This window comes from Epinephelus moara, chromosome 17 (assembly GCF_006386435.1).
Source record: "Epinephelus moara isolate mb chromosome 17, YSFRI_EMoa_1.0, whole genome shotgun sequence".
NCBI classification, from domain to species: Eukaryota; Metazoa; Chordata; class Actinopteri; order Perciformes; family Serranidae; genus Epinephelus; species Epinephelus moara.
This window is the reverse complement of record NC_065522.1, coordinates 31076679-31090284: the sequence shown is the minus strand read 5'-3', so window position 1 is coordinate 31090284 and position 13606 is coordinate 31076679. Positions and strand designations below refer to the sequence as shown.

At 39.7% G+C, this 13606-nt stretch overlaps 1 protein-coding gene across 1 annotated transcript in view; it reads left to right on the top strand.

The window, feature by feature from the left end:
- Positions 1-11319, top strand: part of LOC126404282 (protein NLRC3-like) — a 14296-nt gene extending 2977 nt beyond the window's left edge. Inside the window, exons 2-9 of the mRNA XM_050067410.1 lie at positions 345-461; positions 2070-2174; positions 2431-2522; positions 3087-4878; positions 6182-6355; positions 7080-7253; positions 8810-8856; positions 8959-11319. Coding sequence (XP_049923367.1) covers positions 367-461; positions 2070-2174; positions 2431-2522; positions 3087-4878; positions 6182-6355; positions 7080-7253; positions 8810-8856; positions 8959-9485 — 3006 coding nt within the window. The 5' untranslated portion in view covers positions 345-366 and the 3' untranslated portion in view covers positions 9486-11319. The remainder of the gene's footprint in view (positions 1-344; positions 462-2069; positions 2175-2430; positions 2523-3086; positions 4879-6181; positions 6356-7079; positions 7254-8809; positions 8857-8958) is intronic.
- The last annotated feature ends 2287 nt before the right edge of the window (positions 11320-13606 follow it).

The following is a 13606-nucleotide window of genomic DNA, read 5'->3' as shown; positions in this document are numbered from 1 at the left end:
ATTTATATTTATATTTATATTTAGCATTTAGATTTAACATTTAGATTTATATTTATATTTAGCATTTAGATTTAACATTTAGATTTAGATTTAATATTTAGATTTAACATTTATATTTATATTTAGATTTAGATTTAATATTTAGATTTAACTATTTAATATATTTCTAAGTTAACAAATATTGTTGTAAATGTGGTCAAAGGTGATGTTAAAAAATTCACAATACTTTTTTAAACATTGTTTGAAGCTAAATGTGGCAAAATGTTGATGTTATTTTCAGCGTGAGCCACTTTACAAACGGCACCCCATAAACTTGTCCATATAAACATTTGTGTCCTTTACAGACCTATTGAAAACTGAAGAGGGATGGCTGAGAGCAAGAGGAAACGACCTGATGCCTCCTTATCGTCTAATGACTCCTTCGAGGAGCCGATGGGCTCCTGCAGCGAGCCGTCTGTCAGGTGATGATAGGCTACAGTGTTCAGCTGATCATCAATAGATAGGCTGGGGTTTAAATTATCACGATGATGATCAGCAACTTACAGTCGCACATGCAGGACGTGTGTAATCTTTTTGCAGTACCTAAAGATGTCCAGCAGATGTCGACATTTTGCCTGCATAAAATGCTGCTTCAGTGCTCCAGACACTTTGTTCCTTCCATTATCAGAGTACACTGTATTTTACTCCATTTAAGCTTTAACCTTTAACTTTTTGCAGTGTGTGGTGCATTCAACTGAAATACACAATACCGCCAGTGCTTATTAGGACTGGGCGATTATGGCTCGAAAATAATATGACGCTATTTCAGGGTATTTTTTCTTGATGATATGACAAATTAGTTATAATGTAAAATTTTTAATTTAAGAGCATAGAATTGCAACAAAGTAATTGATATGGTTTTACGAGCCCGGTCTCACTCAGAAGTCGTCGAAATCCAACGCTTGGGCAGTGACTTGCGGCATCAGAAACCAACGAAAAAAGGCGTCCTTTAACGTCGGCATTGTAGTTAAATGGCGTCGGGGGGAGGGGGACAAGGACGAAAGTTTAGGCAGAGAGTGTCCAAGAGGGGCGTGTGGGAGTGGTGGTGGATGGGTCCAACGAACACCAACTTTCACCCGAGAGAGCGGTGTTCGCGTCCCGTTACATTCCAAAGCATAACCCTGTTGCCTTTTCCTAAACCTAAAAGTGTTTTTGTTGTTGAAAAAAAAGTCAATTTGCAGTTTTGTACCGACGTAGTGCGTTTATTTTGAAAGAGACTGTATGTGAATGTCAAACTTCCAGTGAAAACAGAAGTGTATCTTGAAAGAAGAGAACTTGGCACTGTGTCCCAGAAGGTCAACAACCAACTGACCCAGGGTACCTTGCATGTTGTATGTGGACGTGGAAAGGCCACAGCCAAACTTCAATATGTGACGAGGTCAAAATGAGAATATGTTGGTGTTACAGTCTGCTTCAAATATTCAGTAAAAACATAAATGATCTCTCATTTCTTTAGTTTGTGAACAACAGTATCTCAGAGTGAGATTCAGATTCTGTATACAATCAGTCAATCAATCAATCAATCTTTATTTCAGACACAGGGAAGGTCCATAGTACAGTACAAACAAATAAAATAAATAACTTATTAAGGCAGATCTAAAAGACCACAGTACATGGATTGTTCAGTGAATCACATATACAATATTAATAGTTCAGCTAAATAAAATCAACCACAAATTACACATTTAAACAGCTCTCAAATACAAAAAAATGTCCCCTGGGATCTACATGTATATGTATGTATGAGATGATGTGACAAAATATTCTGATTTTTATCCGATTTTTTACAGATCCACAGTCACCTTTTTTATCATGTGGATTTAGCCGCAGCATCAGAATATTTGAGTTGACTGCATTAACTTATCATTAGTTCCCTGCTTCATCCAGTAGGTCTTCTAACATAGGCTACTAGTATGTATATTAACCAAACGTCAATGAATGTTTAACACATGCAGCTCATGCATAGAAATATGAGACAGTTTTTTAATAAAGATCATTTGCTTGTTTTTTAATAGATTATCTTTTCTTAGTTCACAGATGAGTGCAACTAAGCCCACAGGTCCCGGCTGCATCTCTATGAAGAGCGATCGATCCATGTGTGAACCACTCTCTTTTGGTCTTGAAGAGATGCAAAGGTAATTTAAATATATTCTGTAAAAAAAAAATATATATATATATTGTTACGCACATTATTGTAATTTTCAATTTATGAAATGTATGCATGTGTGAATGGCTGCCCAAAGATAAGCATGAATATTTTGCTCAAACTAAAACATTTTGAACTCACGTGGATGTGTCGTCACGCGATTTGTACATCAGCTCTTGTTTTTCCATTGACTACCTGCATCTGACAAGATTTAACGTGCCATTTGTTGTCATTTGTTCTTATAGACAGCAGAGTGTGGAGCCGTTAGGTTCAGAGTGTAAGGAGGATTCAGTCCATTTCACTGGCGGACACCAAACAGATACTAAGGAAGACGCATGTAAGTTTACCTGTGTATGTAAATATTTGTAGTGCTGCTTATATTGTTAATGCTACTAGTAATACATTAATAATTCCTCATAGCTCAAAGAAAAAATTGGTGCTTATTTTTTGAAATACTAAATACTGCAAGTAATTTGCAGACAAAGGAAAATAAATGTATTATTAATTGTAGTTCCACATATGTTCCACATTGGGCACACTCAGAGGCTTTTGACACGAAAGAGTAGCTCAATAAAAATAAGCCAGAAGAACCAATAATATAGATTAACCTTTGGCACGCCATTTCTTTGTCACAATGGCAATGGTAGACTTTTGAAAGTGGAGGGTTTTGAGTTTGCGGATCAGTGTTGGACATGGTCTCAAGAAGTAACTTAAGAGAGACTTATTGGATTTTTAAATCTGATGCTTCTGTGTAACCGTGTATGTTCTGGGTATTACTGAAACTCCTTTGATTCAAAGGAAGTCATTGATACATGAGTTAGATCTTTGCCAACTGAGATATGTAGATCTTTGATACAAAAATTTGCCATTCAGAAATCTGAATAAAAATGTCCACATTCAGTTGTTGCAGGAGGCAGCCATCTTTTGAAAGCAAAGAAGAACCTTAAGGAAGCAATGCAAAAGCAGTTCACAGTGACGAGCGAAGGTCACAGTGACCAACAGACTAATCTGAAATGCATCTACACAACACTCCACATTACCACTGGAGAGACTGGAAATCCACATGCAGAGCACGAGTTGAGGCACCATAAGCATAAACTGAAACAACAATCTTCTGAACATTCAATCAATGTCAGTGACATCTTTAAACGTATGCCTGGCCAAGAGAAACCCAACAGAACAGTCTTGACGAAGGGCGTTGCAGGAATCGGAAAATCATTTTCCGTGCAGAAATTCATTCTTGACTGGGCTGAGGGGAGAGACAATGAGGACATTGATTTTGTTTTCAATCTTGCTCTTCGAGAGCTGAATTTGAGTACAGATAACAAAAGCTTACATGAGCTCCTGACTGAATTTCACCCTGCGATCCACCATCTGACAAATTCAGAAGATTTAATCAAAGCCAAGGTTGTAGTGATCCTGGACGGCCTGGATGAAAGCAGACTTCAACTGGATTTCAAGAACAAGCCACTAACATCAGTCAGTGAAGTGACATCTGTGGGGAATCTTCTAGCAAACCTCATCCAGGGTAACCTTCTTCCTAATGCTAACGTGTGGATAACATCCCGTCCAGCAGCAGCCAGTCAGATCCCTGCAGACTTTATCGACATGGTGACGGAGATAAGAGGGTTCAGTGACCCACAAACAGAAGAATACTTCAAGAGGAGATTTAGAAATGACCCAGGCCTCGCTGACAGGATCATTTCACACATTCGCTCTTCACAGAGTCTCGACATCATGTGCCAGATCCCGATCTTCTGCTGGATTTCTGCCGTGTTATTTCAGGAGATCTTTGGAGGAGATGAGAAAGCTGAAACTCCTCAAACTCTAACAGAGATGATGGCCCATTTCCTGTTTGCCCAGACAAAACGCAGAAGCAGAAAATATGACCAGAAGACAGAGGAAAACAAAGAGAGACTTCTGAAGACACACAGAGAATTTCTCCTGAAACTCGGCAAGCTTGCGTTTGTTCACCTGCAGAAAAACAATCTCATCTTCTATGCTGAAGATCTGGAAGACTGTGGCATCGACGTTAAAGAGGCAACCATCTACTCTGGATTTTGCAACACAATTTTTAGAGAGGAACAAGTCTTTTCCCAGAAAAAGGTCTTCTTCTTTGTGCACCTGACCATACAGGAGTTCTTTGCAGCTCTGTTTGTCTATGACTGTTTCACAAACAACAACACAGAAGTGCTTGACAGCTTCCTCGATCTGAAGGACAAAGAACATACTTTACTTGATCTTGTAAAGATGACAGTTGACAAAGTGTTGGAGAAGAAGAACGGCCACCTGGACTTCTTCTTGCAATTCCTTCTTGGCCTCATGGTACAACCAAACCGCAGAGTCCTGCAGGGTCTGCTGACATCACCAGATCCAAGCCAGGATACCGACAAGAAAATCTTGACTTACCTCAAAGCCATCCGAAGGAAGGCCCTCTCTCCAGACAGCTGTATGAACCTCTTCCAGACCATGGTTGAGATGAGAGATCACAAAGTTAAAGATGAGATTCAGGAATATCTCAAATCATCAGATCGTTCAAAAACAGAACTGACTCCACTGCACTGCTCTGCATTGGCCTACATGTTGCTGGTATCGAAGAATGATCTGGATGTGTTGGACTTGAAGAGTTACAGCACATCAGACGAAGGCAGAAGGAGGCTGATACCTGCTGTGAGGATCAGCAGCAAGGCCATGTAAGTAAACTGTCCCTGTTATATCTAATATATTTTGTTAGAAAATCAAACTTGAATCAAACAGTAAGATGGCCTGGTAAATTCAGAATATACATGTCATCTGCCAGTTATTGTAAATAAATGGCAAAGGCCAGAGTTTCAAATACTGCTTTGTAGGTAACAAGGGCTTTTTCTGTTTGCATTTCCACCGCCAATATGAATGCTGAAGTTACATGTTGTAAGCCTGCCAGCAGGTGGTATAGCACTGTTACTTTCACTATGACAAGTCAAAATTGTGTTGTATATCTACTGTTGCATACATGCTTAGTAAAGTGTGGACTTCAGTGTAGGTCAATTTGTCCGTGTTTTCTTCCTTTTTTTTTGTTACGAGCTGTTTGTTTTTTGCGTTTTCTTTTGTTTACACAGTTAACAGCTTTTTAAAAATGGCAGTTGCCGGTGGTGCATTGGCTGATATGTTCGACCAATCAACGTACGCTTTTGTCTGGACCAGTCAAAGTACACTTTGTTCACTCATGGTTCCTTTTGTGCTGGGCAATTACTTCCTTAGAAATAGGAGCTAAAAACTACCTCAAACCAGCATTCTAAAAATTATGATAGTAACTTGTTCTTGCAAAGCAAACACAACAAAAAGGGAGGTTCTTAAAACTTGGCTGTTAGAACTGTGAAAAAAATCCTCAAGTCCAAAAATGCCTATTGTTTCCTCGTATTTCGTAATTGTTTTAAATATCTGTATCCATAGTTCTGTTTATGTTTGTATGCAAAAAAAGCTTCTTTTGTGTTGCATACACAGACTGTATGTAAAGATGGACAACGTGCCAACCCCCCACCCCAACTAAGCATTAGTGAATCCAAAATATCCTGGATTGTGAGCAATCATTCCAGAGCCAGAGTCTACACAGTAGGGATCGCCCAAACACCCGTCCGACCAATTGCGAGCAGCGCCGTTAAATGCAAGTACACCAGTTGGCAACATGGTGTGAAATCCCTGTTTTATCGCATTAAATAATTGCTTGAAACCAAACTTATCAGAGAAGCAAACACTAAAACTAACATCAGAGTGATAAGAACTCCCCTAAATGACAGAAACTATATTTGGAAAAAATGTATTCGATGTGTACTGTGAGTTTTTAGTTTGGCTCATGTCCCATTCACGAACATGGAGGGGGCGGGCTTTATGATCTGTACTGCAGCCAGCCACCAGAGGGCAATCTAGATGTTTTGGCTTCACTTATAATGGGCTGTCATGTCGTCCATCTTTATATACTGTCTATTGTAGCATTATAACTTTAAAATCTACCCATAGACTAGCAGACTGCAAAGTGACTCCAGAGTTGGTTGAGCACTTGGCCTTTGCTCTCAAGCACCCCAACTCAGCTCTGAGAGACCTGGACCTCAGCAACAATGACCTGAAAGACTCAGGAGTGGAGCTTCTTTGTGATGGCCTGTCGAGTCAGTGCTGCAGATTGGAGACACTGAGGTACTGACACTGGTATAAAGCACAGTAACAAACAATGGTAATGGGTAAATAAAGTTATAGACTTACCTCAACCAGCTGCAAGCAAACAACATTTGTGTTAGCTATGTGTTGCTGTGTAGTGATCACCATCTAAAATTCTCTAGAATTCTTTATTCTAGTTGTAACTATGCATGTCATTGTATGCAAATTGAAAAGCACCTTCCTTCTACCTTGTATTGTTTTTAGCCACAGTAGTGGGTAGCTTTAGAGGTGCAAGGTTGGTTGGATAGTCTGAACTTTCGGATTAATTGCCATGAAATTTTACATCAACATTCATGGCCCCCAGATGATTAATCTTAATTACTTTGATGATCCCCAGACATTTTATCAACTGCCACTGTAAGGTCAAAATTTCATTACAGAGGGGTGACCAAAATGGGGACGGTACAGAACGGTTCCATTGGTACCATCCACAACTTTTACAGCGGAAACAGAAAAAAAGTGTACCGGACTGAACTGTACGGCACTGCTCAGTGTAAACAGGGCTTCAGTGTCTCGAAACCTTTAAGTAAATATCAGTTACTTTTTACTTACTCAAGCCATCTCAGCAAAATCAGTTCTATAGTGAGTAATCCCATTTCAGGGCCTCTCACCATTTTAAGCCTATCCTCTTTCAAGTCATTCAGAAATCTGTACAAATCTACACGCCATTCACTGCTGATGACCAAACACTGTGTTTTCTCAGGTTGTCAGGTTGTCAGGTCACGGAGGAAGGCTGTGCTTTTCTTGCCTCAGCTCTACAGTGCAACCCCTCTCATCTAATAAAGCTGGACCTGAGCTACAACCATCCGGGAGACTCAGGAGAGAAGCTGCTCTTTGAGCTGAAGAACGATCAACAATCTAAGCTCAGCATACTCAAGTAATTACGGGACACAACATCATTTGTTTTTCCTGATGACGTGTTTGAGAAGTGTTGGATTATTGTTACAAATCCAGTATGCTGAGGTGTAAGTGAAGGGCCAACCCTAACTTAATATCTTTTACGATAAATTCAAGCTGCTGCTTACATTTGGCATCATATTGCAACTCTTCCCACTCATCTTAAGTTGTGGATACCTTCTTAACCAATCTCTGAACCCATCACCCAGTGGTCTGATAAGCCTCTGAGGGCAATGACCAATATTTCGGGGGATCCAGTGTAGCAAGCAGAAATATGGGCTGGAGCGCCAGTAATTTCAGCTGATCTCTTAACAAATAGCCTATGTGCATGCAGATGAATTTAACCTCTCTAACTCTGCCAGGACGCCGACGTCCTCGCTCCCCTCCTCCTCTGTTAAATGGTCTCTCCCAGGCGCACTACGTCTTCTAACCATGTGATGTTTGGTATTGCCGGATTCAGGAAGCTCTCGACTTTTCAAAAATAACATCGTTTTTTTTTTGTTTTTATTTCTTATGGATTTCGCACCAGAGCAGCCTAAACACACAAATTCCAAAATCGCGATGAGTGGTGACAAGTCATGTCATGCTGTTTTTTGATGGGAAAAGTTAAAGGATTACTTGTGACCATATGCGGAGCTGTTAGCGGGCACATAGCTGTTTTATAAAAGTTAAGAGTCTCACTCCTACCACTATTTTTGGCTGAGATATACCATCTAGAAAGTGGGATCATAACTTTCACGTTTCATATTTGGTGATATTTTATAGTGTTTCTGTGTCATAAACAACATCAGCTATCATAATCACACCTGATTTCAATAAGGTACAATGTTTGAAGCTGGCTGAGTGTTGTTTGATCACTGATAGTACTGTTTTGAAGCAGAGTGAACGACTTGTCATTTGGAGCGCCGCCTGGATCTTTTCATGGAAAAAACACTGTAGAATGGTCATACTTTGAGCAGTCTTCTTCAAATTTGAAACAAATGTTCATTGATAGTGAGCCTACAGCCCCACGGTGTCATTTACCTGCTCAGATGAAGCCACAGACAGTTATTCATCCTGAAACACATTTTTTTTATTTTAGGCAAAATCTTCATTTTTTTACTGACTTCAGAGGCCCATTACTCTGTCTCTGTATCACCTAGAGTGTTTCTGACACTTTCACAAGAAACTTAAGGGAGTTTTCTTTCTGGCAAGACCTCATGCATGCATGTAGTCAGAACGATTCAGAAGCTTCATTCATTTTAATTTGGGTATGTCATTTTAGGCCTTTTGGCTACAAAATGGGTTAATAACAAAAAGGTAATACAAAGCTAAATTGTCACCAGATGATAGCTGGTGAATTCCTAAATTGCATTTGATTGGTCAACACTACTCGAATTAGAAACGGAAACCAGAACACTCCCAATACCAAAATCTTGTCCTGTAACCTCCAGATTCTGTATACATACGCAGATATGTTAGTAGAGATTTCTCATTATCTGACTAAATTCTAACATTCTACAAAAAGTTCTGACCCTCTAATATTTTTCTCTACAGCACTGACCATGGTGGAAGTCAAAGGTTGAAACCAGGCTTTAAGAAATGTAAGTATCTGTACATTTGTTGGTAGGAATGATGCACAGATCCAGGGAAATATTCAGAAATGGTTTGAATAATCTCTAAATAAAGTGTTGTCTTACCTCCAGATGCCTGTGAGCTCACGTTGGACGCTAACACAGCCCATAAGAACCTCCTTCTCTCCGAAGGGAACAGAAAGGTGACCTGGGTGGAAGACGAGCAGCCATATCCACCTCACCAAGCAAGGTTCCTGCAGGTGCTGTGTGAACAGGGTCTAGATGGGCGCTGCTACTGGGAGGTCGAGGTTTTCGGACCCTTAAGCGTTGGAGTCACATACAGAGGAGCTGACAAGAAAGGGAGGATGGACGGGTTCAAGATGGGATACAGTGACAAGTCTTGGTGTCTGGTTTGCTCTAATGATGGCAATTACGTTTCGCACAGCAACAAGAAAGTCGATGTGTCCCCACTGGGATGGCGGTCCAGTCGGGTGGGGGTGTATCTGGATTGTCCGGCTGGCACTCTGTCCTTTTACAGAGTTTCCTCTGACAGTCGGACTCGCCTCCATACCTACAAAACAAAGTTCAATGAGCCCCTGTATCCGGCTGTTGAACTTGAACACATTCAGTCTTCTGCATTATTCTGTCAGCTTATATAACCCACCTTTCAGTGCGTTCACTCCAGCACCAACCCCTGGCCTCCAGTTTAGGTTATTTCCCAATAAAACTCTAAACATGTAACAACGTCCTACTGTCTTATAGACCAATTTCGAGTGGATGTCACAGTTACGTCACAGTAGTTGCGTGCACACACTGGTGGCAGAAAAACAGTGGACATTGGAGATAAACTGTTGAGATACCCGGAATAAAAATGTCTTCTTGTGCCAGGAACACAGAATAAGACATTCTTCATTTTTACAGAAAACTCTCGCAGAGGACGCAGTAGTAGAAAGTAAAGTTTTGTCTCCAGTTAATTATAATCTCGATATTATACATGAACAACATTACTGACGTGGTGAAAGATAATTTATCATCATAAGGAACTGTAAAAACTCACATTTGTTAAGCAGGGATTTGTCTTATTGTCCTTGGTTAAAACAAGTGTAGACTTTCCCATATAATTTAACGTGGAAGTAATAAACACCTTTTTAACTAGCTAACTAACGTCTTCTGTTTATTAACTCCTTGTTTATAATAGAACAGACTAACTTTCACCACTGATCATTTTAGAAATGACACCACAAGAAAACATGTTCTTTTTTTAGATTAATGAACCGACACTGGCTCATCGTTTGTCTCTAGCTCTCAGCGATCAGCCATAGGTAGGAAGCTAGCTAAGTGAGCTACATCGCTAATGTTAGGGTGCCTTTCACTTTTCCTGCCTGGATGCAGATGAACCGATCTAACCACACATCCATAGGATTTCTTGCAATGGTCTCTGTAAAGGGAGCTGTGGTGAAAGTTAATATACTTTGTTATGATCAAGGTGCTCATAAGCAGACAGCGTTAGCTAGCTGGCACGCGAGCTGGCACGCAAGCTGGCATGCTAGCACATTGATAAGTTGTACTTCCACTTTAAATTATTTTATATGGGAACATCTCCACAACTATTATTCAAGGACAATAAGCCAAGTTTTTACAATTCTTAGGATGATTTAACTTTCACCACGTTAATAATTAAGTAACTCAAATAAGCCAAACACACTTTTTTTTTCCCCACTACACGGAAGTGATAAACTCATGGATATAAAAATGACTCGGTTAAGAAATCGGTCATAGTGTGATACGGCCGTCGCTCTTTCCACCTCCGTTGTGTGTATGTGTGTGTATGCAACACTGATTTTTCCCTCTGTGTGCTGCCTGCATCTCCACTGGACTCAGAAGCTCCACCTCCTCTATTCTGATTGGTGCGGCCTCTGCTGTTTCTACCTGCACAGTCCACAGCTTACCTGGGTCCCTGATTGGTGCGGCACAGGTGCAGTGGACCAATCCCAGCCATTCAATCAAGACCGTCATCTATAAGTGCCCTGCCAGTCTGTCAGTCGGGTGGCTGACTGTTGGGGGCAGCTCGCCTTTTTGCTTGATGACTTTGTGTTGTGTTGGTTAGCCCACTGATAACATTTGTTGCTCGTCATAAGCTTTTGTGGACTTTTGTGAACCTTTGAAGTGTGGCCAGGTTGTTAGAAATTGTTATCCTTTGTGAGTGATTCCAAACATTTCCATCCACACATAGACATTTACCTGTATAGAGACACGAGGTGCAGGGGTGCTGTTTTGTTGTTGTTTGTTTTAAAAGCTGCATTAGACAGAGTTTGTTTTCCCTTTTATTTTCAATTAGATAGATTTTAGGTTAAGCTCTGAGTGAGTCCTCCTTTTGTTATATTTGTTTTTTTGAGTTAAACAGCACCCACCGGCCCTCTTCCTTGGTTTGTTCTCAGTTTTGTTAACCAGACTTCCTTCATTGGAGCTGCAATAAACTGCCTTACCTTTTAACATCTGGGTTTTTTTTTGTGTTGCTTCCCTTTCCCCTGCGAGCTGGGTTGTAACATAGTGCTTTTTACAGTTCTTTTTGGCATTCACACCAACACTACTACCGTCCCTTTCTGCCACCAGTTTGGCTCCACCCACAGAAAACATCATCTCTGTTAGCAAACACAAAAAAAAAAAAACACAGACACTAAAAGGGTCTATAGATTAAACTAAACAGGTCTCACCACATAACTAAATTTGCATCCTAGACGTTACAAATTTGAATTGCTATGTGCATTTATTTAAAGGTGCAATTCAAATAAGCAATTACATGAATATACAACTACTTTAATAATCCATTCATTTCAATTTTGATCTTTTTTTGCTGGCAAGAATACCAAATAGTGAGGTTTATGATATTAAAATTTCATGGAAACTGTAATCGGTATTTTTATACAATTTTTTGACATGTCATTAACAAAACTACTAATCAATTCATCCAGAAAATAATCAGCAGATGAAATGATAATTAAATTTACTACTAGTTGCAACCCTGTTACAGTAACTGTAGTATTTATTTACTGCTGACTGTGTGGGCAGCCATGTTTATTTGACATCATGGCATGAAAACAGTTTTAGGAAACTACCAGAAGACCTGACTCGCAACTTTTACTGATCAACTGAACTTTGTATTTTATGTTTTTGTTTTTGTTTTTCCTTTACAGGTAGTAAAAAAACTAATTTTAACGGAATTTATTCTGTCTCTAGTTTCTGGAACACTTATTGAAGAAGTTATTGATAATTCTGTACTGCATTTTTTTAAGTTCTTGTAAGAGTGGGCTTTGTGTACTTTGTGAGTTTGTTTAGTGGTATTCTAAATAACATAAAATGAGTCTGATGAGCAGGGCAGGAATTCATATTTTTACGTTTTTACAACAGTGATGTGATGTAACTACAGTAGGAGCTCTCATTTTATTTGTCTGGCTTCTCATTAAATACCAGTAGATGGTAGTCTGTGTGATCAATTCAAATCAAAGACAATTTGGCTACTGTGTATGAAGGACATTAAGAAAATATAATCAAGTGTTTTTTGGTTGTTGTTTTTTTGGGGTGGGGCTTATGTTCTGGTATGTTGCACTGGCTAATACAGTTTCCTTTTATGTCAAATAAACAATTATTCAGTTCTCTTTTGTCTTTTCTCCTTTATGTTTCTCCCAAATATGAAAAAAACCCACCTCAAATCTTTTAACCTTAACTGCGAGCACCAAAAAAAAAGCCCTCAGGAAAATTTTGAATTATTTCTTGAATGTATTTTCTCTTAGAAAGCTGTACGTCACAGACAGTGTTATCTGTACTGGTTCATGTGCACAGGAACATAATGGATTGTCCACCTTGTCATATTGGGATGAATGGTTCACTGGTTTGGCTGACAGCAAAGGGCGGGGTGGCCTGGCTGCTTCGCATCCCAGCTGTCGCCCCCCTCCAGACACACTGAGTGAGGGTGGGGCCTTGTCATCCATGTGTCACAATAAGAGCCCCGACTTCCACTGAAGAAGACAGAGAAAAGGATGCAGGTGAAACGTGGTTGAGTAAAGTGTGGTTCAAAAATCAAGACAGCAGTGTTGTCATAATATTTTATCTGGTAACTGCAAATTTTACATTAGTTCATAAAGTGCATATACATGGTAGGGCTGGGCTAATGGACGAAAATACTTGGCGTTCACAGGTTGACTGGCAGCACACAATATATATCTCGGTATTTTTATAAAAACAGACTGATCAAAATAAAGATGCAAAGACAGGGATTTTTTTCCCTATTTGAAAATACAGTTTGCAGCTGCAAAACAGTTACACCTCCAAGACACTAGTCGGCAGCCGGTTTCTGTGAAGTGCTATAAAGTTTAGTTAATTCAAATCACACATTAAACACACATTAATGACAGACGTGCAATAGATGTCGTACAGAACAGATCAACATGATAAATTAACAGTAATCCGTATGACACAATGAGACAGACAGAGAGAGACAGAGACAGAGACAGAGACAGAGAGAGAGAGAGAGAGAGAGATGCAGGACAGACGGTAATGACAGTAGCTTACAACAACATTAATGAAAGTAATAATATCATTAATATTACAGGATATTTTGGTACAATATGTTGAAAGTATATATTAATATCTGGCAGTATACATGTGTGACAATAATCATATGTGTATAATAACAGTAGAAGTATGACTAATGACTAATGATAACAGCAGCAGCAGGAGGCATCTGGCAGGACCACGGCAGCAGCACAACCACACACGTCAC